Source organism: Vitis riparia, chromosome 18 (genome assembly GCF_004353265.1).
Source record: "Vitis riparia cultivar Riparia Gloire de Montpellier isolate 1030 chromosome 18, EGFV_Vit.rip_1.0, whole genome shotgun sequence".
Lineage (NCBI taxonomy): Eukaryota > Viridiplantae > Streptophyta > Magnoliopsida > Vitales > Vitaceae > Vitis > Vitis riparia.
The window spans coordinates 29205409-29230778 of record NC_048448.1 but is presented as its reverse complement, the minus strand read 5'-3'; the positions used below and the strand labels follow the sequence as shown (position 1 = coordinate 29230778).

Sequence of the window (25370 nt, the reverse complement as noted above, 5' to 3'; positions counted from 1 at the left end):
TAACGACGAATTTTCGGAAAAACTAGCAAAAATCGTCCATTTATCATGACCAATCGAAAAAATTGGCAAAAAAGTATCGCTCCATGCGCAGATATTTTGGAGATTTATCGGCCAAAACCGATATTTTAATGATTTTTCTGATGTTTTTGAAATTTCTCTCCATTGATAATTGGTGGTCAAAATTGTTTCAGTTACCTCCAATATCCGAAATATAATAGATATTTCGACGATAAAATCTAATTTTTTCATTACGAAATTTCTTCCGCATAAACAATATTTCTTAACCTGATATCGATATATCACCGTATATAGCGGCGAAATTTTCATCCGTGGATGTGGGTGGGTCCTTCCTTTTTGATTGTTTTAAAAACCACCTACCTCTCCACTCATTACTCTTTGACATTTGTCTGTCAAATCACATGCTTATACATGGGACCCCAAAAATGAAAAAGAATCACATGCTTGCATGTATTGGGAGAATCGATGTTTGCTTTTACGGTCCAACCAAAGCCAAATAAATAAATAAATCAATATCATATAAGGACCAAAGCCAAATAAATAAATAAATCAATATCATATAAGGACCCAAAGATGCTGTAGGGCATATCAAGAATAGAGTCACCACAAGTTACTCCTCAACTCTCTTTAAGCTTTCATCCAAAAACTCTCCAACAATGGCTTCCTCTACCCAAAAACCCTCTTCTTCTTCTACCCCAATCCGTAAATATAACTTCGATGTGTTCTTGAGTTTTAGAGGTGAAGACACCCGCTACAATTTTACGGATCAGTTATACGAAAATTTGCTTCGGTCGAGGATTAAAACTTTCAGAGACGATGAACTTGAGAGAGGAGAGGAGATCAAACCAGAAATTTTGAAAACTATTGAAGAATCAAGAATTTCCATAGTTGTGCTCTCAAAAAACTATGCGCATTCCAAGTGTTGTTTGGATGAGTTAGCGAAGATCATGGAGTGCAGCGAAAAAATGGAACAAAAAGTCTTGTCGGTGTTCTACCACTTGGATCGTTCTGACGTGCGAGAGCAAACAGAGAGCTTCGAAGAGGCATTTTCCATTCATGAAAGAAATGTAGAAGCGAAAAAGGTGCAAAGGTGGAGGGATGCCTTGACTAAAGCAACCAATATATCTGTTTTCTATGTGCCGAAGAAGTGGTAACTTCAACGTCCTTAGTTTGTGCTTTTGATTTAATTAAGTTATAAGGATTTAGTTGTCTTAAATCATGAATTAACAAGTTAATAATTTGGATCAGTGTTAAATCAACAACTTATAGTAGCTTCTAATTTTGTTTTGGAAGGAGTTTGATGAGCATGTTAAATACTGTTTGAATGTTTGAATATGATTAGGTATTAAGGGATTAAGTTGTTTATTTTTATATATGTTTGAATGTTAAATACTATATATATATATATTTAAAACATCTGTAAAATTAATTATTATTAATTTTTCTTATTTTAATTTGAAACATAGTAGTGGAATATATTTCCAAATATTTCTAAATATTTCTAAATATTTATAATTTATTACCTTAATAGAAATATTAAATAGGGCTGCACCAAGACACAGGGATCCCGTGTTCGATACGTAATATAGCTTTTTACTTATAAAAATGACGGACATTAAAGGGAGAATTGTGTTTTGGGCCCAGCTAGGCCCAAAAATTAACATTTGATCCTCCAACCACCCATATTTAAGCCCAAGACCCAAACAAAGTATGAAAATTAAGATGAAAGATATTGTCTTTCATTAATTCCTAAAATACCCTTATCCCTTATATGCCTACAAGTGAGTGTGAATTTTAATTTTTTTTGTGTTTTTTTTCCTTTTCTATTCCCTATTAAATATTACTCATTTCTAAATTTTTTTTCCTTTTTATTCCAATATATATTTCTATTTTATGTCAAATAAAAAGCAATAATATTTTTTTATTTTTCATTTTTAAAGATATTGAATCTTTTTGCTCTTATTAAAAGTAATAATAAAAATTTTGAGATTTTTCATTCAAATATTTTTTATCTTTTTGTATTTATCTTTTAGTTTAATTTTATTTTTTATTTTAAATTTATATTTCCCTTTCATCTATATTTTTCTCTTATTTTTAATTATTTTTTATATTTTCTACATTAACCATATTTTAAAAAATTTTAAAATTAACTATCACTTCACTTTATTTTATATATATATATATATATATATATATATATATATATAGTTTTTTAATTTTTAATGTCTTTATTTTAAAATTTTTAAAAAGATAAATTTGTTAAAAAAAATAACTAAGATATGAAGTTCTAATATTATATTAATAATTTTTCTTATCTAGATAGATTAATATAAAGTATTTTGACCCACAACAAGAAAATTGTCAATACAATTTTTTAGTTAAACTTTAAAAATTAAGTTTCAAATAAAATATATTATATAAAATTTTATCTAAAAATTATTGAAAGCAGTATTTAATTTTTTTATTTATTGACTTTCAAACTTATCTAATTTTTTACTTGAAAGGTAATAGAACTTGTTTACAAAAAAAAAAAAAAAAATTAGTTTTTCATTTTTTAAATAAATGAGTATAAATATATTAAAAGAATTAAAGATAATCTAAGTAAAAATTTTGATAAATATGATTATAATTTTAAATATAGATTCATTTGGATAAAATTTCACAAAAAAAAAAATATAGTGAAAAGAAAGAACATTGCTAAAACTACAAAAATAAAATATGCAATTACAAAATTTTGATGATGAAATTTAAAAATAAAATTCAAAACAATTCTTGAGTGAGAGAATTTGAGTGGTGGAAAAATCTTTGAGTGGAAAAAAATAGGAAAGTTTTTCAAAATCACTTGAAATCCATAACAAAAAGTAATCTTGTATACCCTTGTACAATTAATAAATTTGTCTTGTACAGTTAGTGTAATACCCTTACACAATAACTCAAATAACTCAAAATTTTATTTCTTATGTATTAATTTTTATAGGGAATGTTTTAATGAAATAATTTGGTAAAAAAAAGAAAAAAAAAAACTATCAATAATCGTCTTAATATCAAATTCAAGTTGTTTAAAAATCGTACAAAACCTATTAGGAACCTTATACACCCTTGTACACTTAGCACATTTCCCTTGTATAATTAGTGTAATACCCTTATACAATGACACAAATTTCATATTTATCATAACTTAAACGTATTTTCAAAAAGAGAGAATATAGAAAATAAAAATAAATAAAAATAAAAACTAGAAAAATATTTTAAAACCAAACTCAAATATAATCTATATAATTTTTAGTTATTTGTTTTCATCTAAAACAAGTAAATATACCTTTCAACCCTTTTTATATAAAAATAAATAAATAAATCTCTACTATGTATTGATATAATCCACTTCTACAATTAGGTCATATGAAAACATTTTAGTTGAGTACTTAAAATAAAAACTCTCCATCCATTATCATTTTAATCGAGTACTTAAAATAAAAACTCTCAATTCATCCACTTTCTTTATTTTTCTTTTTCTTATTTTAATAAATTTTCAATTAATTCAAATCATTAAAAAAATCCTTAATAAATAAATTTGTAGCATTTCATATAACTTATTACTAAAAGTCATGTTCAAAAAGTTATTAAAATAAAGAAGGAAGAAGATTAAAAAAAAAAAAAAATTAAACTTTTTATTTTATAATAGTAAAAAAAAACTTTAAAATACTTTTGAGTATAAAAAAATTAAAATAGTGAATATATTTATTTTAAATGGTATTTTAATCATTAAATTATTTACTTCTAAAATGTAAACTATAAAAATAAATGTAAAAGATAATTTTTATTTATTTAAATTAATATTTTTTTAGAAAATATTTTCCAAAATAGTCTTTGAATCGTTAATATAATTTTTATTTATTTATAATTTAAAAATAAAAAATAATGTAAATTTTCAATTATTTATAAAAGAGTTTTAAAAAAATGAAAAATCCAAAAATGGTTAAATAAGAAAGAAGAGTGGCAAGTAGTAGAATAAAGACAAAAATGAGTTAAGTGGGTATTTTTGTCAATTACTATCTCATATCTTTAGACTTAAATATAGGTGATTGGAGGACCAAATGTTAATTTTTGGGTCCAGTTAGGCCCAAAACACAATTCTCCCAACATTAAAAGAATAAATGAGCGCATTTACAGAACTGACAACTATAAAAAAAAATTAAAATATTGAGAAATATTGACATTGATGGTGAAGGGTGACAGGGCGTGCAATATAAAAATGAAAATATTAAACAATGAAATAAAAAGTACGTTAGTAGATGTTTAAAATATCTGGATGTGCAGGTATATCTTTCATACGAATCAATATTTCTAAACATTTTATTAATATTTCATCAATTTTTTTCTTTCATGTTTCAATATTTCATTGATATTTATGAATATTTCACCCATTTTATCATTTTTTAAATATTAAATAAATTAATATTAATTATTTTATTTTTAAAGTTTGGTTTAATTTATTACTAAAAATATAAAACGTAATTTTTTAATAGGTCCTTATTTTATATAATTTATATATTTATTAAATATAAAAAATATAAACATTAAAATAATTATACATATATCATTATTTATTTGATATCATTGAATATAATTAAATTAAAATAAATCATAATTTTAATATTTAATATATTTTAAAATTAGACTTGAGTTCTACTGATAGCTTGAATACTACGTTTGGGAAGTCACTTACCATTTTGTGGACAAGTTTTCTTTATTGAGTTCATTGCCCTTGACACAGCACGACATCACCATATTAACTTCACATTAATAATCTTTTGTAACTATTTTTACTCCATTATATCTTTGCTGCATTTTATAATTAACATTGCTTTACTTTATTATTAACAGGTATGGGCCACCTATTATTAAGCCAATCATTGATTTTGTCCATCAAAGTTTGAAACTTCCACGTTTTGGTGATGATAACTTAATTGGAATTGATGGACGTTTGGAAGAATTGAAGTCATTGATAGGCATTGGATCTTATGATGTTCGCATGCTTGGAGTATGGGGATTAGGTGGAATTGGTAAAACCTCAATTGCACGAGTTATTTATAACTCAATCTCATACCAATTCGATGGTGCTAGCTTTCTTCCAAGTGTTTGCAAGCAATCCATGCCTAGAGTACAAAAAGAACTTCTATCTGACATTACAGGACTGTCCTATGAAGGGCTCAATAAGGAGGAATTGCAAAAAAAAAAAAATTCTTATCGTTGTTGATGATGTGGATTGTTTGAGTCAATTAAAGGACTTAGTTCCAAATCGAGATTGGCTTGGTGGGGGAAGTAGAATTATTATAACGACTAGAGATAAACATTTACTACTTGAGCATGGAGTGGATGCTATATATGAGGTTCAAGGATTAGATTTTGAAGATTCTATACATCTCTTTAGTCTTTATGCCTTCCAAGTAAGATTTCCTCAACAAGCATACGGAGGACTTTCCCGAAATATAGTAAATTATAGTGAGGGCCTTCCATTGGCTCTTAAAGTTTTAGGTGGTTTTCTTTTTCGTAAGTCAATAGATGAATGGGAAAGTACATTGTATAAACTAAAACACCAATCCATGAAAGCAATTCAAGATGTGCTTCAAATCAGTTATGATAGACTAGATTATAAAACAAAAGATATATTTCTTGATATTGCATGTTTTTTTAAAGGGGAAGAAAGAGAATTTGTTTCAAGAATATTAGATGGGGCTGAGAAAGCAATAACAGATCTCTATAATAAGTTTCTCCTAACTTTTTCAAATAATAAGATAATGATGCACCCTTTATTGCAACAAATGGGTCAAGGAGTTGTTCATCAAGCATGTCCTCAAGAGCCAGGAAAACAGAGCAGATTGTGGAGATCAGAGGATGTCCATCGCATATTGCTCAAAAATGAAGTAAGATCCAAGTGCTTGAAGTTATGAATGCCTACAGTTTTATTTTGGTTTTACATTTTTTGCATTTCACTTATTTATGAATCTTGATTTTCAGGGGACTGATGCGATTGAAGGGATAGTTCTAAATATATCTGCAGCAGAACGAATAGAGTTTACCACTAAAGCTTTCAAAATGATGAACAAACTTAGATTACTCAAAGTTTGTCGGGATCATAAACGTGGTTCTATGGTGCATGTTTCTACGGACTTTGAATTTCCGTCTTATGAGTTAAGATATCTTCATTGGGATGGATATCCTTTGGAATCTTTGCCATCAAATTTTCATGGAGAGAAGCTTATTGAACTCAATCTGCAGAATAGTGAACTAAGAGGACTTTGGGAAGGGAGGAAGGTATGATTATTATTTAGTTTTCTTTTTTTAATTTATAAATTTAAAGGTCAGGGAAGTTTATTTACCAAAACCAAGTACTCTTTGTTCCAGCCTCTTGAGAAGTTAAAGGTTATCAATCTCAGTCACTCTCAGCAGCTCATTCAAATCCCAGACTTCTCAGATACACCGAATCTGGAGAGTCTAATTCTTGAAGGTGGTACAATTTGCTGAAGGTTCATCCATTTATAATTATTATAGTTCCTAACTAGCTGTTTTATTTTTTAAATTTTATAGGGTGCACAAACCTTGAGAACATTCCAAGCAGCATCTGGGACTTGGATTCTCTTGTAAATCTTGATCTCTCTCGCTGTTCAAAACTCCAGGAACTTGCAGAGATCCCGTGGAATCAATACTCATTGGAATATTTGAACTTGGCATTCTGCACGAATCTTGAAAGCCTTCCAGAGAGCCTTTCTAACTTGAAATGTCTTAAGACTCTCAATGTAATCGGGTGTTCAAAACTGCCCGACAACCTGGGAAGCCTGGAATGTCTAGAGAAGCTTTATGCATCAAGTTCAGAATTGATTAGCCCTCAATCGGATTCCTCTTTGGCTGGTTTGTGCTCCTTAAAAGTATTGGATGTGCATGGCACCAACCTAATGCAACGAGCAATCAGTGGTGACATTGGCAGCTTATACTCATTGGAAGAATTAAACCTAAGTTACTGCAATTTAACAGAAGAAGAAATTCCCGATGATATTTGCTGCCTATACTCATTGAGAGTATTAGATCTAAGTGGAAACCGTTTTCTTAGAGTAACTGATGCCATAAGTCAACTTTCTGAGCTAAGAGAGCTTGGGTTGAGGCACTGCAAGAGTCTTCTAGAAATTCCAAAGCTTCCATCAAGTCTCAGAGTCCTAGATGCCCATGATTGCACAGGCATGAAAAAGTCAGTGTGGCAATGGCAGAGGCTGTTAAATTCCTTCAAACCAGTGTTGCAATGGCAGAGGCAGTTAAATTGCTTCAAATCTGCTTTTTTACAAGAAATTCAGGTATAGTTTTCATAGCACAGCATTTTTAGAATTTTGGGTCCAAATAGCCTGTTTTAACACAAAAATATAACTTTTAGGCCATTTTTAAAACTTATATTCAATGCAGTCTCTTTCTAGGTGAGTGTCACATCATCCTTCGAGGCTTCATTTTTTAACTTAAGCTTTAGTTGGTAATCGAGGTTTCAACTTATAATTTAAGAAAAAAAATAAAAAATATAATGATATTGCTCCTATGTGTAATAAAAGGGTTACTTTGAACCTAAATTTGACAAAGTGGTTAAACTTAATTTTTTTCCCATGATGGGCTATTGGGGCCCAAAACTCGAAATTTTATGCAGTCATGCTCAATGTTTAACATGGTACCTTCCGTGCAGGAGATGAAATACAGAAGGCTTTTGTCTCTTCCAGCAAATGGTGTCAGCCAGGGATTTAGTACTGTTATCTCTGGTATAGAAATTCCAGATTGGATATCACACAAGGGTATTGGCAGTGAAGTAACAGTAGAGCTTCCTCTTAAGTGGTACGACAAGGACTTCTTGGGATTGGCTTTATGCTGTGTTTATATTCCACAACAGGGTGAACCTCTGGATAAATCAATGGATGAACCAAAGAGTAGTACGTCTGAGAATGCCATGGTGAATATCACGCAACCTTATCATTTAGGATGTGAATTGACTTTCCTTGATGATGAAATTGGGTTTTTGGATCATCTCTCCTGTGGATCATCCTGCCAATGCGACCATAATGATGGTGTATTAGATTCAGCGTGGGTAACGTATTATTCTAATGTTGCTATTAAGCACAAATATCGCTCCTATAAATCAAGCCATTTAAAGGCTTCATTTCGTGGCCATGTTAATGGTAAACCAGTGAAGGTGAAAAAGTGTGGGATTGGTCTTGTACATGTTGATCTTGAGAACAGCAGTAATGATCAGAAAAGCCCCTAAAAGTTTGAGATGATCCACGGATTCCATGCTTAGATCCAAGGCCAAATTGGTAGGAATCACAATGGCATCTCCAGCGCTCCTCCTCCTTGATAGTCTTTCTCTGTCTTTCTGGTTTTGGACCTTTCAAGCCATGATAACATTATTGGTAAGTTATTTTTCCTTTGTGGTATAAGTTTCCACCGCAAACAGATTAAAGGAGCTTAAATTCAGATTATATTTTTGCTGAATAAATTTTTTAGGATGTAAAAAAATGCTCACCCCAAAAACCAAAAAAAATAAATATTGGCCTAAAAGATCCAGACCAGTTATGTTAATTTGTAAACCACTTTAGGACTTGTTCCAGAGTATTTGCCCATTATTATTTTTGAGGCATTGAAGTCTTGTTTTGAACAAGTTTACATTGTCTAGCATGCGGGTCTTGGAATTGATCAACCAAGCTAGGACATCCCACGCGTTTCAGGCACAACACTCAACTGATCAATTGAGGCTTAAGTTGGTTTCCCATGTCAGGTACGTAGAATTTCATTTCTGCTCCAGAGTACTTGATCCTCATGATTTATTTCTTATATTCCTTCATTTATCTTACATTTTAACTTTATATGTTAATTTAAGTTTCACAAACATGAATAATAATTTCTTCATAGGTGATTATGGACTATATAATATATATAGACATGGAATTGAAACCTTGTATCTTATGGTGTAGCTGAATGGTTGGAAGCGGTTCCAAAAGACAAGCAGTGGGATGAGTTGATGTCTGAATGTGAGTCCTTGAAAGAGAAACAGTTGCTAAAGAGACATGGGATGGTCTACTTGTACTGATCATCTAATTGCAGACTGGTAGGCATTAATCTCGATCCTTGACAAAAACACACTGCAATTTGGGAATAATTCATTCTGTGTGGATGAAAAAGTATGACTTGCAAATGCTAGAAACTAGAATTTATGTTTTCAGCTATGAAATGTATGTATGATTGAGGTTTGAATGAGCAGTCAGTGAGAACTTGACTTTTACAATGCATAGCACCATGCAATCATATCCAAAAGATAAGCTTTATCCTATTTAGTAATTTTATGCTTCATCTGGATTTTAGAAATTTGAGAGAAAAAAGAAAAGGGGAAAGAGCAAATACAAAGGAAATTGCAAAGATGGCCCATCCCATGGTACACTCGCATGGTATTTTGCCGGAAATAAGATAAAATTAAGTGCCTAACACCGTCCAATTGAGTAGACTAACATTTGATTCATTCTAGTTCACTTGACCTTTTTGAAGAGCCACTTAAGTAATATTTGTTTTTTAATTGAATATAAAAGGTTTAAATATTTTACTTATTCTGATTTTTTCTATTCAACTAAAAACAATCCGTTAATATTAACTAACATAACCTTAGTTTGTTTAGTACTTAATGACTTAAAAAAAATTTCTTTCTCATTTTATTAATTATTATGTTATTGAAAACACCTTTTATTAACTTCAATCTCAAATCTATTGATTAACTGCGTTAATAAATTCTAAACAAAAATCAAATCTTGTGTTATGTTAAGATATATTTTTTATTTTTTAATTTTAAAAATAGAAAGTTGTAGATAAAATATAGAAATTCTTTTATATATATATATATATATATATATATACCTTCTGCAATTAAAAACAACTTTTAAAATTTTTAAAATTTAAGGAAGTAAAACATTTTCATTTTAAAATTTTTGAAAAAAGTTTTTAGAAACCTAAAATAAAATTTGAAAAAAGAAAATAGTAATAACTCGACAAGAATTCCTAAGAACTTAGGTGGTTTCACAACGTTTTCTAAGTTAAAGAGAAAAAAAAACAATTTTTTAATATTTTCTAAAAGGAAAAGTGTTTGAAAGTTGTTTTTAAAAATAGTATTAAAAAATAAAAAGCAAAAAATCTCTTTGGGTGGGTTGTTTTAAAAATTAATATTTCTATTTTGATTTTGCAAAAAAATTATAAATTCAAGTTATATTTATATTAATTATAATAATATAATTAGTGCTAATGTATTGTATATAAAATATAAAAGATAAAAAATTAAGAAAAATAAAATAAAATGAAAATGGTCTCCCAACCATTTTCCGCCTTTGTCATCAAGTCCAGAAAAAGGTACGCGATATCCCCTTTGCCATTTTGTCTCTTATTATTGTTACTCACCACAACATCGCTCCTTTATTGTTACTGTTAGTCAAGATATTGAGCCTACCTCTTATGCAGAAGCAGTCTTTCATCCCCATTGGCAAAAAGCAAAGCAATCTGAATTGGTCGCTTTAGACGCCAACCACACTTGGTCCCTCACTTCTCTTCCTCCTGGTAAAAAGCCTATTGGTTGTCGTTGGGTTTATAAAATCAAACGGCACTCAGATGGCACCATTGAGCGTTTCAAAGCTCGTTTAGTTGTGAGAGGTTACATACAACTAGAAGGTTTAGATTATCATGACATTTTTTCTCCCACTGCTAAAATGATTATTGTCCGTTGTTTATTGGCTTTAGCAGCTGCCCAAAATTGGTCTCTTCACCAACTTGATGTCAACAATGCATTTCTTCATGATGATCTCCATGAAGAAATTTATATGACTCCACTTCCTGGTCTTCAACGACAGGGGGAGAATCAAGTGTGTCGCCTTCACAAGTCGTTGTATGGTTTAAAGCAGGCTTCACGACAATGGTTTGCCAAGTTCTCTACAGTCATCCAAGCTGTTGGATTTACTCAATCCAAAGCTGATTACTCGTTATTCACATGTTAGAAAGGCAAATCTTTTACAACTTTGTTAATATATGTTGATGACATTCTTATTACGGGTAATAATGTCAAAGACATATTAGCACTCAAGCAATTTCTTCAGTCATTTTCAGATTATAGATTTGGGTGATTTGAAGTATTTTTTGGGCATCGAAGTTTCTCAATCAAAGAAAGGTATTTCTATCTCACAACGAAAATATGCTTTGGAAATTTTAAAAGATGGTGGTTTTTTGGGTGCTAAACCTGTGAGCTTTCCCATGGAACAAAACATAAAGCTCTCAGATTCAGGTGAATTGTTTAAAGATCCATCTCAGTATAGATAACTTGTTGGACGCCTAATTTATTTGACTATTACCTGGCTAGATATCACCTATTCGGTCCATATGTTAAGTAGATTCATGCATGCACCACGCAAACCACACATGGAAGCTGCCTTACGTGTGCTGCGTTATTTGAAAAGTAGTCCAGGACAAGGTCTATTTTTCCCTTCTCATAATGATTTATCTTTGTGAGCTTTTTCTGATTCGGATTGGAATCAAGCCTACATGGGGTAGGTCATAACCTTATTACTAGCTAGAGACCCTCTCAAATTGATCTCTTTGCCTTAACCATGAAAGGTATCTAAACACAAGATCAACATACCCTTTTTTTTTGGCCTATGAACTATGAAAGTGGGACCATGTGGGGCAATTTGACCACTTCATATCCAATGTTAAATATATAACCATTGTCCTTGAACTATCAATTTCACCAAGTAAGAAACCCTACCGTGGGGGTGCTTGTCCCCACTACAGACATATCAACTATTGTCCAGAAGGAGAGTCCATATCTCTTTATTCCTATGACCTAACCAACTATTAGGGTGGTGATGAACCCAATCAAGATAAGCTTGAAAATGGAGGCCATGGGCTTTGCTAATGCCCTCTCCCACTTAATCTTTTGAAAATAGCAACTTTTAGTAATTTTAGTAACCTTTCTTAAATAAATTCTCTATCATGAAAATTTTCAAATCCATTATTTACTTCTTAAATTAGGACTCATGTGCTAAAAGAATTGCTCTTTGATTCCTTTATCCTTGGACTATATATCCATATCCACAAAAGTCCTTCTCTCAAAGGAAGAGAACTTGAAGGACTTGATGGTTTCCACCTTCTCTCAACAAGGAAGAACCTAGAAGATCGTCATAGGTGTTGTTCTTCTTCTCACAAAGAGGGAAAGCCTAGAGAACCACCTATCCAAAACCAAGTGGATAGTTCAAAAATGAATAGCAATATGACTTTCAACAACAACCAACTCAAGAAAAATAACAATACAAAAATGTTTCTCATGAAAAATTATTTTTCTTAAGAAAAACCCAAAATTACTTTTCCAATATAGCATTATTCATTTAACACATGCTAAAATCAAACATAGCATAAATAAATAATAGAATAAAATAACTATTCCCATGACCTTAGGGATCATGTTGCATAAATTTGGTAACCCAATTGGATAATCCTCTAAATTTACAAAATATAATACTTGCAACACAAAATGGGGTTAAAGTGATTTATAACTAAATCCTACACTATTACATAAGTCCCCAAGCTGCCATAAACCTTTTCTTTATTGTTTTCTTGTTGCCAAGAGCGCTCAAGTGCCCAAAAATTTGAGAAGGGTGCAAGAAGCAACTTTCACCTTTGGAAACACTAGTTGAGCACTCAAGCCACTCAAACGCTTATATAGTTGCTCGACTGCTTGACATTGATGCTTTAACACTAATCCATTCACTTAAGCACTGTTGCAAAAATCTACTCACTTTTTCTTATCATCCCTCTCTTCTAGATCATCTACCTTTACTACTACATCTCTAGTGAGAGGATTTAGTCACCCATGCTTAGATTAATACCATGTATTGAATTAAACTGAATCATGACAATTTATTAAATACCAAACGGTTACAAACATACGTTGGTCTCTGGGAACCAAAAAAATTAACTAATCTTGTCTAGATCAAATCAAGTAATGACCATTAAATAGAAAATTGATTGGACTAGTAAAGTAAATTTTCAATTGAGAAAACAATGATCAACAAGTCTGCAGGTTTTCATAAATATGGTTTCAGACCTAGTATTAAGGGAAAACAAGTACTAATTAAAGTATTTTTGGCATTTCCAAGATTAAATCACAAATATGATCATTCACATCTTGAATCTTGTTTTAACATCCAACATATAATTTGATAAAAAGTTTCAATCTTTAGGACATTTAAAACCTAATATTCATTTGATAGATTTCCTTGGTCATCAATCACATAAGATCAAACCAAGTTGGCCATTGATCATATCATAATCCTTTATGCATCAATAGATCCTAGCATGCATTCTATGTATTTATGATATGGATAAAATAACAAAGAATTTAACTTGCATATGAAATTCAGAGATTACAAACTTACTACCATTGAAAGATATCACTTTTTCTTATCATCCTTCTCTTCTAAATCATCTGCCTTTACTACTACATCTCTAGTGAGAGAATTTAGCCACCCATGCTTAGATTAACACCATGCATTGAATCTAATTGAATCATAATGATTTATTAAACATTAGTCCTCAATTGGGACTTAGTATATATTTAAGTTAAAAGGTAATGACTCGCACTCAAAATCTATTCAAAAACCTATTTTTATATATGAAAAAATACCAATTTTGAGTGCTAATCACACCCCTCAACCTAAACATTGCTAGTTCCTAGCAATAAAAAAGACAAAAGTAGAAGTAGCATGCAAACTTCCTAATCTTTTTATCACCCCCTTAAAAAGTCACCTTGCAAAGTGCATTTTTATAAAGTTGGGTCTTCCTTGAGTCTAAACAATCATTGTTAATATGCATCAATTTTCTAAGTTATAAAGACCATGCAACAGGAAAATAAAATAAATGGTAGAATCTTATTTTATAAAATTATATTTTAAATAAACACGTCAAAAGACTTTTTCTGAATAAAAATACAAATATTTTTTTCTAATAAAATTGAGAAGTTGTATAAAGATTTTAAACAAAATGGTAGAATCTTTTTTAAAAACAAAACTATACAACTTTTTGCTAAAAATAAAATTTGAAAACTTTTTTTAAAGCAACAAAATCATCCTTTTAATAAAAACAATATAAAATCTTTTTAATAATAATAATAATAGAATTGAGAATCATTTTTTAAAAAATAAAAATAAAATTTGGAAGCCCTTTAAAAAAATTGTAAAACTCTTTTTAACAAAATAAGGATAAAATATTTTCTAATGTTTTATTTAAATATTTATGAAACCTTTTTTTTCTAAAAAATAATAAGTTTATAGTCCCATTTTTACAAATTTAAAATAATTTTTAGGGGATAAATTGTAGAGCTCTTTTATAAAATTGATGATTTTTAAAAAAAATAAAGTTAAAATCATTTTGAAAAATATATTTTTTTAATGAATTAAATAAAAATAAATTTTAAAAATAAAGATTGGTTTGAAACTATTTTTGTTAATAAAATTTTCTTAAATAAATATTGGATTTGGAGATAATTTTGTAAATAGAAATTGTAAAAAAAACTCTTTTCTTTAATAAAAATTGGGTTGGAAATAAAAGTTGTAAAAAAAAAAAAAAATCATTTTGGATTGAAATATTCTTTTAAATAATTTGTAAGCATCAAATTCCTTAAATAAAGAATTGAATTGAAGTTTCTCTTCTTTTAATAAATCGGTAAAAACCTTTTCCTTATAAAATCATTTTTCAAAATAATAATCAAATCAATGCTTTTTAAAATTGTATCTAGTTTTCTATAAGATGAGTTCCTTTGCAAATAAAATTAAATTGAAATATTCGATCTATGTAACTAAATTTATAAAATTTCTTCTTTAAATAATTTGTAAACATAATTTTTAGTAAATAAATTTTGAATTGAAATATTTTCTTAGGAATAAAATTGTAAAAATTTCATTCTAGTAAAAGTAATTAAAACAAATAAAAATCATTTTCTTGTAAATAACATCAAATTCAAACATTTCTCTTCCAATAGAACTGTACTTAATAAATTCTTTTAATAAAAAAAAAAAAGGTCTTTGAAAATAAATTTGAAAGTGAATAAAATTAAATCTTTTGTTGAATAAATGAAAGTTTTACGACTATTTTTTTATATTCTTGGAATTTATTTTTCACCTCCTGTCATCTTATATGTTCACTTGTATCATACTTTCCTCAATATCTATATTTGATTAATCAATTGTTATAATTCTCTCCATTTGTTTAGTAAAGACCGGAGGTATACAAGATTAAAAGGGTGTTAAGGCTTATTATTGTATCTTTCCAATAGGTAACCTAATCTTAAAATTCGTTTTTGATTTGTAGACTTGTCTTTTCCAAATAAAGAGTCACACAAAGTTTTATTTCTTTTTTTTTTCCCTTTAAAAATAAATTAAAATAAGTGACAACTCAAAATTTTAAAAAATCAAAATTTTCACAAATAAAAAGCGAGTCTTACCGAAAACATATGTGAAAAATACAAGTCTACAATATGCATTATTGAAAGTAAGTCAATGATTAGAGTCAATTTTGTTATAGCCTCAAATGAGAGTAGGCCAAAACAGAAAGCAAGAGAACGTCCAACTATAAAGTTCTAACAAACTGCAATAAACTACAAGGGATGGACATCCAAATATAGCCCTAAGGCTATACCTTTAGCTGAGTACTTCAATTGCATTCTAAAAGCATAGCATAATGATAAGGAGGATAAAACAAAGAGATATGTCATAATATGCAAAGCTCTATTACCATTTTCATAAGATAATCCTGCCAGTCTGCTCCACACTCATGATGTGAAGTATTTTGTTGACCTGATACTTAATAATCATTATTATTGAATTATGCACATGATTGGTGCTCCTATTAGAGTATATATCATGTCAAAAAGGACAACTAATTCTATGCCTATTTTTCTAAATAAGTAAATGAAATTAATTTCTTTGAAAAAATTAAGAGTGCATTTGATAGTGATTTAAAAAAAAAAATTAAGTATTATAAAAACTAGAAACGTTATCTAAAATCACTATCAAAAGTAACCTAATTCTCATAAATAAATTACCAAAACTACCTTATAAGTTAGAAATCCATAAACCATGTATTGTGCAGTGCATTTTCTAGTTTGAGAACAAAGGCAATGAGAGCACATCAAGAAACTTATAGTTGATGTGTTGAAAATTGAAAAGAGATAACTACATATATGAAAATAATTATAACTTATCAAAAATACTGAAGAAATTCTTTTTTTGTTAATAGGCAAAATGCTCTTTGTGGAATCCAATAAAATAACTCAATCAATATATATATATATATATAATATGTGTTAACTATAGTTTATGTTTGGTTCTCAAAAAGTACAAATGAAAGAAAAAAAAACATTAAGGAAAATGATTTTCTCATATTTGGTTGTCATATGAAAAATATAAAAGAAAATCAAGTATAATTAAAACTATTAAAAAATTTATACATTTTCAAATCATTTAGGATATATTTGGTTCTTAGGAAAAATAGAATAATAGAAAAAATGAAGGAAAATAAAAAATAGATTAAAAGTTGATAAATTATTTTTATTTGTTACTTCAAACTCATTTTACTTATTTTAACTCATTAATATAAAGATTAAATAATTTAAAAATATATAAATTTTTAACTAGTTTTAATTATATTTAATTTTTTTTATATTTTTCACAGAATAGTCAAACATGAAAAAAATAATTTTCCTTGGTATTTTTTTTTATTTCCTTAGTATTTTCCGGGAACTAAACATAACCTTACAGAATTGAGTTCGAAGTAACAAATGAAAATAAATTATTGACTTTAAATTTATTTTTTATTTTTCTTCACTTTTTCTTTCATTCTACTTTTTTTCTTTATTTTCTTTCTCTTACATTTTCTTTCAAATTTTCTAAGAACCAAACATAGCTATGGACCCCGCATTTCTGCTCATGTATTTCTGCTCATGCACTTCCACTCGATGGAGAACTCACTTTTTATTTGAAAATGATGTATTTTTTTTTTAGAAAATGACTTGAAGTCGCCACTTATTTTTGTTTTATTTTAAAAGGGTAAACAAAATAAGAAAGAAAACCTTAAGTGTGACTCCTTATTTGGAAAAGATGGTCTGCAAAAACCAAATCTGGGCTTGGGGGTCAGGTTACTTATTGGAAATGTATGGTAAAGACTGTAGCACCCCTCTAAGTCCCTAAAAACGGGTCTTTACTAATGAAATGTAGCAAGTATGACAATTGATAAGTAAATCAAGAGATACCAAAATGATTAAACACTGGAAGCCAAAGCATGCATAGAGAAGAATCAAAGTGAGAGTGCGAGCGTACCTTAACTGTAAGCAATAATGTGCTATCATGAAATGGGGTTAGTGCACAATAATGAGCATAAAATATGTGGCATATGTTACTAAATAGAGTAAGAAATCATCAGATATCACATTTCACTCAAATTTATTTTTAGAGAAAACATTCACTGATGTTGGGCCCCCACCAAAGCCCAATTTATTTTTACATGAATCAATTCTATAAATTCCATCACTTGAAATTACAAAAATAAATTCACGCTTATTTTAAAACATTTTTAAAGATAAAAAAAATGTAGAATGCTTGCCGAAGAGAAAATGACAGCAAGTTTTATTGGAAAATGGATTTTTGAGACCTAAAAAATTTTAAGAATGAAACATTGTGGAGTTGGGATTATTAAAAAAACTAGAATCTGGAAAATTATTTGAAGAAAGGGAGTTTGAGAAATTATTTAAAAAAAAAAAAAAAAAAAGAGGGATGAAGAAACGGAAGATGACATGTGGCCCAAAGGTGGCCATGCAAACCATGGATCATCAAAAGCTTTGGTTGTATGCCTTGCTGCAGTTTTAAAGATGGCTTCAATTTCATATACTCCTGATAGAAAGCATTTATCTCCTCTTCTGTAAGGCCTCCATCATTTCCAGCGCTTTCCTCCCACTCAAGGAACCGTAGGAATGCAGCCTCTTCCTCATCCAGACAAATTGATGCATTGGTCCTCAAATGTTTCTCTCCAACGGCAGGACTCTCCGCCTCCTCATAGGTGTTGCCACCTTGCTAGCTACCTGGCCACCATTCTCAATGGCATGAGATTTCACAGGAGCACTGGATACTTCACTCTCTATGTTGGAAGATGAAATCGCAGGGCCTGAATCTGGGAGCACAGCAGAAGTGTTCACAAAGGTTTTCCTCTTCATCAAATTTTAAAAAAAAAAATCATGACGGTTCAGGGTTTGAGAAAAGGAAGGTCTCTTTTCTACGGTAGGTCTAGAATTCAGAGACAAAACAGCTGTCTTGCGCTCCATGGTAGAAAGCTTTGGGTAGTTTGGACTAATCGAAGAAGCAGATGCGACTGAATGAGCAACACTAAGCTGAATGCTTGCTACTCGGCTGCTAGCATTATTTGTTGGACTGGAAACATCCCTCGATGTAGGAGTGGCACCATTCTTGGCTGTAAGGTTTTAGGAGCTTCAGGAAAATCTAATTGGTCGAATCTGGCATCAGAATTAGAATCTTCTTCCTTAGGTGTTTGTTCACTGTCAAGAGTGCAATGATTAGTCATGTTTCTCCTTGGGAAGAGGCAAATTAGATCCACTGACAAACTGTGTTGGGCCATTCGGCAAGTCTCCATGTGGCTTGAAAAACTCAGTTTTAGAGGCAGCTGGATCCCAATCTAGCCCGTGCTCTTCAGCAATTTCCTTGAGCAACTTCAGTTTCACATCAGGAGAAGGAGCATGGACAGAAAGCAGTTCAATCATCTGGCGGCAAATTCCCCACTTGAGGTCATTCACAGCGGCGCTTTCCATGTTTAAAGTTGAATCTATTTCCAAGCGAAGCCTCTGGGGACGACTGGTGACGCGTCTCATCGGACCTGACTTCAGCTGTCAATCCAGAGGGACCAAAAGTCCTCACCAGCAACCAATAGCGGTGCTCCAAAAGGCCTAGCACCACCAGATCGAGTGAACTCCTGCATAGCGGCTGCAGGGGCGTCCTTTGAGCTGTTGAAACCAAAGTCATTGCCGGGTGGAGAAAGGATTCCAAATGCCAATGTTTTACCAGACCAAATCTCAAGGAACTCGTGTACATGCCCTTCTTTCTTTTCACCGTCAACATTTCATCATCATCACACTCGATGTTCCTGCATACGTAACTTGAATAGCACCTTGGCTCCAGGCGTTTGTTTAACCCATTCAATTCTTTGTCCATGGTATTCCGTAGAAGTGCATGCTTCCACTTTTTGTTTGCTGTAACAATTTCACAAAATCGTTGGGTTCTTTAGTAAGGCGCATTCCACGTCCTCCATCACCAGCTGTTGCCTTGATCATCACAGGACAGCCAATCTCATTGCCAAGCTTGATACCTTTTTCCGTGCTTTTTAATGATCTATCACTTCCTGGTACAGTAGAAACCCCGGCATTCTTCATTGTGTCTCTAGCAGTTGATTTGTCATTACATGTTGATCAGCATCAACTTCATTGATCATATCTTACAGTTCCGCTTCAGCTACCTGGTTGTGACCCTCTTCCAAAACCAGGCTATCGTCCGAACACAAAAGATCCACCAAATGATGATGACGAACTACCAAAAGCAAGAGTTGAAGTAGCTCCAAAGCAGGTACTGAACTTCCAAAAGCCGGTGATGAAGAAGCGCCGACGGGGAAGAAGATTGGGTTGCACCAAACACACCAGTCGCAGCGCCACCACTCATTTCTGTCCATGCTGGAAAATGTCATGCGTGCCATGCAGATGAAGGAATGGGAAAGGTGACAGGGAAATTAGGTAGAGGGTAGGGTATAAGTGGATGGTTGTGATGGGGAGATATGTACAAAGGGGTTCATGCACGACGGGGATGATAGAAAATGATGAGTGGGGAATGAATGTTGGAGGATGAAGATTTATAGGATGGTGAGAGGAATGGGTGAGTGGGCATTCAAAAATGGTGATATGGGCACGGTAATGAAACGAGCTGCTGCAGTGGGTGTGAAGGGTATGGGCACAAAAGATTCAAAAATGAATCCATACAAGCCTCATGTTTTAATCAATGAGCTTAGATGTAGGGGTGGGCCAAAATGGATCTCAAATGGGTTTCAAGGAAAAATCAAGACGTGAATGCCAAAAATAGAGCCCAGAAAACAGGTTAGAAATCAAGCATAAAGTGAGGGCAAGCAAGCTCAAATTCCACAAAAACATACAAAAGTCCCCAACGCTCACATCCAGTCATCAAAATAAAAATCTTATTATTCCCAGAAAACATAACAAAATGGTATGAAAACAAAGGGATCCAGCTGATAGAAACCATACCTGTGCTATTCTCCTTTCAAGCTCATTTTCTTCTCCTCTCCAAAAGAAAATACCCCTCCCGCTGCCTCCGTCCTTCAAAAATCTCCAGCTTACTCTCCACTCTTTCCTTTTCCTCCTAACTTTCTCTCAAGCTTTCCTCACTCATTCTCTCGTTATCTAACCTGCCGCTCTCTCTATCCCTCTGGTTTTTTCCTCCTTCAAAGCTATATTCCTTCCCCTCTATGTTCTCAGCTCAGTTTGTCTTGCCTCTCAAGCAACCCTGCTGATTTTCCCTTTCTCCCAGCAACTCTTAGGCTCCTCCTCTCTGTAACAAAAAACCTCCCTTGCCCCTCAAGCTACCTACGCTCCTCTCATCCTCTCTAACAGCCTCCTCTCTCTGTAACCAGCAACAAAAGTCACCAAGCAACCCAACACGCTCTCAAACCACCTTTCTTGCTTCTCAAGCTACCTACGCTCCTCTCTGGAACCAGCAACCCAAAAAAAAATCCCCTCCCTCTAACGACCTCCTCTCTCTATAACAGCCTACGCTCTCCCTCGGAATATTCCATAACACGTGTCATCCGCTCATTCCATCTTCAGCACAACCATCATCTCTCCTAACAGGCAAGATGTGCAATGTCTGATGGCCTCTCCAAAGATGACACGTGGCCATCTCAAAATAACATATAGAATTCATAAAATTTATATCCATATCCCATGAATATGCAAAATGAGTAACACTTTGAAATGGTTTATTCCGACATCAATAACCATACTTTTATCATCAAATCATAGATATATACCAACCTCTTGTCACATTCCAAAGAAGATTTCTGAATTTAAAGTGTTCTTCCTATCTTAAGTTTGATTGCTGATTCTTGATGTGGGACGCTCTCTCTCTATGAGGCTAAACACATGTTACAATCCAAATCAAATGGAGTGTGAGTACAAATCGGAAGATTTTGACTAAAATTGGAAATCTACTCAAAATAGGAAAACTAACTTGCCTCTATTAACAAGAATTTACATGGCTTAATTGATAAATATTGAGTCTTTGCCTGATCTGATGATTGCTGCATCTTCAGTTAATTGGAATATTGTGCATAGACTGGTAAAATCCAAGGCTGAAAGCGATCAACTGTGTAGTTTTCTGCAGTAATTTTATTTAACAAAATGTAACAATGGACTCAAATTGTTTTGAAATTACTTTGAAACAAATCCTAATAAAAAATTTGTTCTCCAAAAAAATGATTTCAGATAGGATTTAAGAATCCTTGGTGGATTGGAGTCAAGGACTCGGAAATAAGGCTACAATTAAAATTTCTTTATATTGTTAAAATATTATTGGAGTCGTTGACCTTATATTGCAAAGGACACTTCACCCTTGTTTCTGATACCCAAATTTTTTTTCCAGGAAAGAGCTTAATAGTGGTCAATCATTCATGATATGTAGAGAAATCTCCAAACTCTTGTTCATGCACTTCATCAATGGCTTACACTAGTGCCCAAAAAGCTTTCTGTTCCTCGTCAACTTCTGTCTGTCTATGGAGGTACGATGTTTTCCTGAGCTTTAGAGGCAAAGATACCCGTTTCATCTTTACTGATCACCTTTATACCACTTTAGTTCACAAAGGCATCAAAACTTTCAGAGATGATACACTTAAGAGAGGAGAAGAGATTGGTCCAGAAATCTTGAAAGCTATCGAGGAATCAAGGTTTTCTATAGTCGTATTCTCAGAAAACTATGCTAGTTCCGGATGGTGCTTGAATGCCAATTTTTTATCACGTAGATCCATCCGACGTCCAAAAGCAGATGGGAAGTTTCGGAGAAGCATTTTCTAGGTATGAAAAAGATTCAAAGGAGAATGTACAAAGTTGGAGGTAAAGATATATAGAAACAACGAAACAAGGCCTTATCTTAATGACATTAAACACATCAAAAGATAAAGCTCATCAGAACAGCCCACAATTCACTCTCACACTGAAGATCCCCCCACGCCAAAGCCATAAGCCCTTATACTGCCTCACCCACAATCCCACTCTTTTTTCCTCTCCAACGAATGCAGGCAAGATATCTGCAAATAGGAACATAGCCCCCTTTATGTGACCATCAATTGATCTTGAAAATTAAGGAGAAAACTGGCCAGCTACAGGTGGTGGAGAAAGTCCAGTGCTAATTTGTGGATTCTGGCTATGGGAGTGAGGGAGGCAGCACCCTGATTAGTAAAAAGGGTGGTTTTCAGACAGGCGATAACTGGTTCCGGCAGTGGAGATGATGACTTAAATCCTCAGGTCAGTGATAATTGCTCAATTTCAGATGAATCAGTCCTTATAAATTGGTGGAGAGAAACAAAGGTGACATCCACAGATAAACAGACTTTCTTTGAAAGGAGTTTGTATGGATATTTTGGAACATTCAAATCAAACAATCCAAAAGTTTTGGAAGCTGGAAGAAATATCATGAATAATGGAGTTATCAACGGAGTATGAGCCACAAATTCCATTTTCACTGGGTTTCTTACCCAAACACTACTTGTATATAAGGCGAATAGCACACTTTTTCACCACAGAGTCAAAGACTTCAAATGAAGCCTTAATATGATTCCGTTCTTTAGGATGACATCTATCAGCTCGAGCATGTGGTCGGTATGCCAACCATACGTGATCTGTACTGTTGTTTCCCCATTCTTGATCTGACTCTGGAAATTCATCTACACTGTCCTCGCCACAACAGTAGAAAAATGTGAAATTCTTCAATTCACACAATATTTCAGGATTTAGCTGAGGCCTTTCAGCCTGTGGTGCAAAAACAAGGCACACAGCAAATCCCAAGAAGTCATCGTTGTCCCGATCAGGATTTTTCAGCTTCATAGTCACTGAAGATCCCGTCACCTTATGGGGGTTCCAACCGTCTGGAATTGTATTCCCAGGAAGAACAATAGAAAATGCAGATTCCGGATTAATCTGCCATCAAAATTAAAGTTTATCATGAAAAAGAGAGCAAAGATCTGCCTTGAAAATAACAAAGTTTAACATGGGAGAGAGAAACCTTGATCCTCTGTAAAATCGATGCTCCTAGTCTGGTGTTCCACGATAAAGTTCCCATAGAAATGCAGTTGTATGCATCTACTTCTTGGATACTTGAAGGAAGCTTTAGAATTTCTTGAAACCTCTTGCAATGCCCCAAGTGAAGAATTCTTAGCGTCGGAGGTAGAATGATGACTCCTGGTATGATAATAAAGTCATTTCCAGTTAGATTTAACTTTTGCAATGACAGTAAGCATAAAAAAATGACTGGGGACTGCCCTATCACATAGATGCCATTTGCTTAGACCTAATAGTGTGCGAAAACAAACAAAATAACAGTATCTTATACTCACTTCTATAAGTTCGACTTGCCATCAGGTTTACTGAACTTTGCCGTTCCTCCCAGTCACCTAGCAATTTCTCAAGTCTCGAACAACCCGCGAGAATAAGAGTTTCAAGAAATTTGAATTTACAAATGCTCTTTGGAAGACTATTAAGCCTTTTGCAGTCTTTCAAATTCATCAAAGAAACCTTGTTCAGATTTCCAATAGATGGGTCAACCTTAACCAAACTTCTACAATCTTCAAGAACCAGTCTCTCCAAATTTGGCATCCTCGAGAAGTTTGGGATATTTTCCAAGTGTTGGGAGTGACTAAGATTGAGGGTAGTCAACTTTGGAAAATGAATCTGAAGGAGAATTTTTATCGAGTAAATTAGCTTTTATTTACATCATCACTCATCTTAGAAACAAGCACATGTATAAAAAAAACCATAGCAATCATACCTCATTCCCGGTAATTTGTTTTAGGCAGCTATATGGCATGTTGAGTTCAAGAAGCTCCACTACCTCAAAATTTGGAGGATAAGATTCTAGTTGGTATCCATGCCAATGGAGGTACCTTAACACAGAACAACGAAGTCCAAAGTCCGTAGAAAGATTCACTTTATAATTCTCCTTTCCATCTATGCAATCAGAACCCAAGAAGACTTTTAGCAATTTAAGTTCAGTCATCTTTTCAAAGGCTTCTGTAGAAAAATCTATATCCTTTGATTTGGATAGGTCTAGGGATATGCCTTCAACTTCACGTATCCCCTACAAGAAAGAGCCACAATAAGTAAAACAAAAATTTTATGTGTATATGTATCAGTAAATAATTAAACCATATAAACATCTAAGACTACATACATATATATATATATATATATATATATATGAAAAAATACCTTTTTTGTTCTCAATAGGCGTTGGATATTCATATGATCCAAAAAGCGGCAAGGTTTGCCTGCTTCCCGAACAATTTGCCAGCCCAATTCTTGTATTATACTCTGCACCCATAACTTTCTTTCTGAAACTGTTACGAGGCACCTATCAGTTAGAACTTCTATTCCTTTTTCAGCAGAGAAATCATGTTCATTCAGCATTTTTGCAACAAAATCTTTGTGCTCCCCTTTGAAGAAACATGCAACATCAAGGAATATATCCTTCTCTCGAAGATTTAATCCATTATAACTTGCTCTAATACCCAAATTTTCTCTAGCAGACTCTCTAGCCAAATTTTCCAACTGAACTTGCCACTGCAAGTAGCTCTTGCCACGTAGAAAAGTACCCACAACTTTAAGAGCCAAAGGATGGAAACCACAATACTTTATTACTTGCGTTGATAGGTGAGAAAACTTACACAAGGATTCTCCTTTAGTATTGGCATGGTGACTAAAGATTTCTAGAGCTTCAAGGGTGCCTAATTCCTCAATCTGATAAAATTCATCCACTTTATGCTGTAGTAGATGTTTTTTCTTAGTTGTGATAATAATTCTACTTCCTTTACCAAACCAGCCATGTTCTCCTGCTAAGATTTCCAATTGTTTCACATTATTCACATCATCAAGAATAATAAGAACTTTTTTACAACGAATTTTATCCTTCATCAAA

General features: G+C 32.4%; 3 protein-coding genes across 4 annotated transcripts; 2 read left to right on the top strand and 1 right to left on the bottom strand.

Moving 5' to 3' along the window:
- The first annotated feature begins 674 nt into the window (after positions 1–674).
- LOC117905660 (disease resistance protein RPV1-like) lies at positions 675–1172 on the top strand. The gene has a single exon (XM_034818545.1). It carries the CDS (start codon positions 675–677, stop codon positions 1170–1172), a length of 498 nt encoding a protein of 165 aa, XP_034674436.1.
- On the top strand, positions 1083–9300 carry LOC117907880 (disease resistance protein RPV1-like). 2 transcript variants are annotated; one of them, XR_004650076.1, is made up of 8 exons: positions 1083–1168; positions 4903–5942; positions 6037–6333; positions 6424–6526; positions 6607–7364; positions 7739–8456; positions 8720–8821; positions 9018–9300. XR_004650076.1 is itself a non-coding variant. In XM_034821553.1 (8 exons), exons 2-8 carry the CDS (start codon positions 5133–5135, stop codon positions 9019–9021), a joined length of 2586 nt encoding a protein of 861 aa, XP_034677444.1. In that variant the 5' UTR covers positions 1083–1168; positions 4903–5132; the 3' UTR covers positions 9022–9300. The 2 variants fall into 2 exon arrangements, 1 of the variants encoding a protein (XP_034677444.1); XM_034821553.1 differs by having other exon boundaries at positions 7739–8280; positions 8750–8821.
- Positions 9301–22850: 13550 nt separating this feature from the next.
- LOC117907882 (disease resistance protein RPV1-like) lies at positions 22851–25370 on the bottom strand. Its single transcript, XM_034821554.1, has 5 exons — positions 24665–25370; positions 24225–24533; positions 23794–24127; positions 23463–23638; positions 22851–23377 (listed from the first exon to the last, which is right to left on the bottom strand). Exons 1-5 carry the CDS (start codon positions 25364–25366, stop codon positions 22943–22945), a joined length of 1956 nt encoding a protein of 651 aa, XP_034677445.1. The 5' UTR covers positions 25367–25370; the 3' UTR covers positions 22851–22942.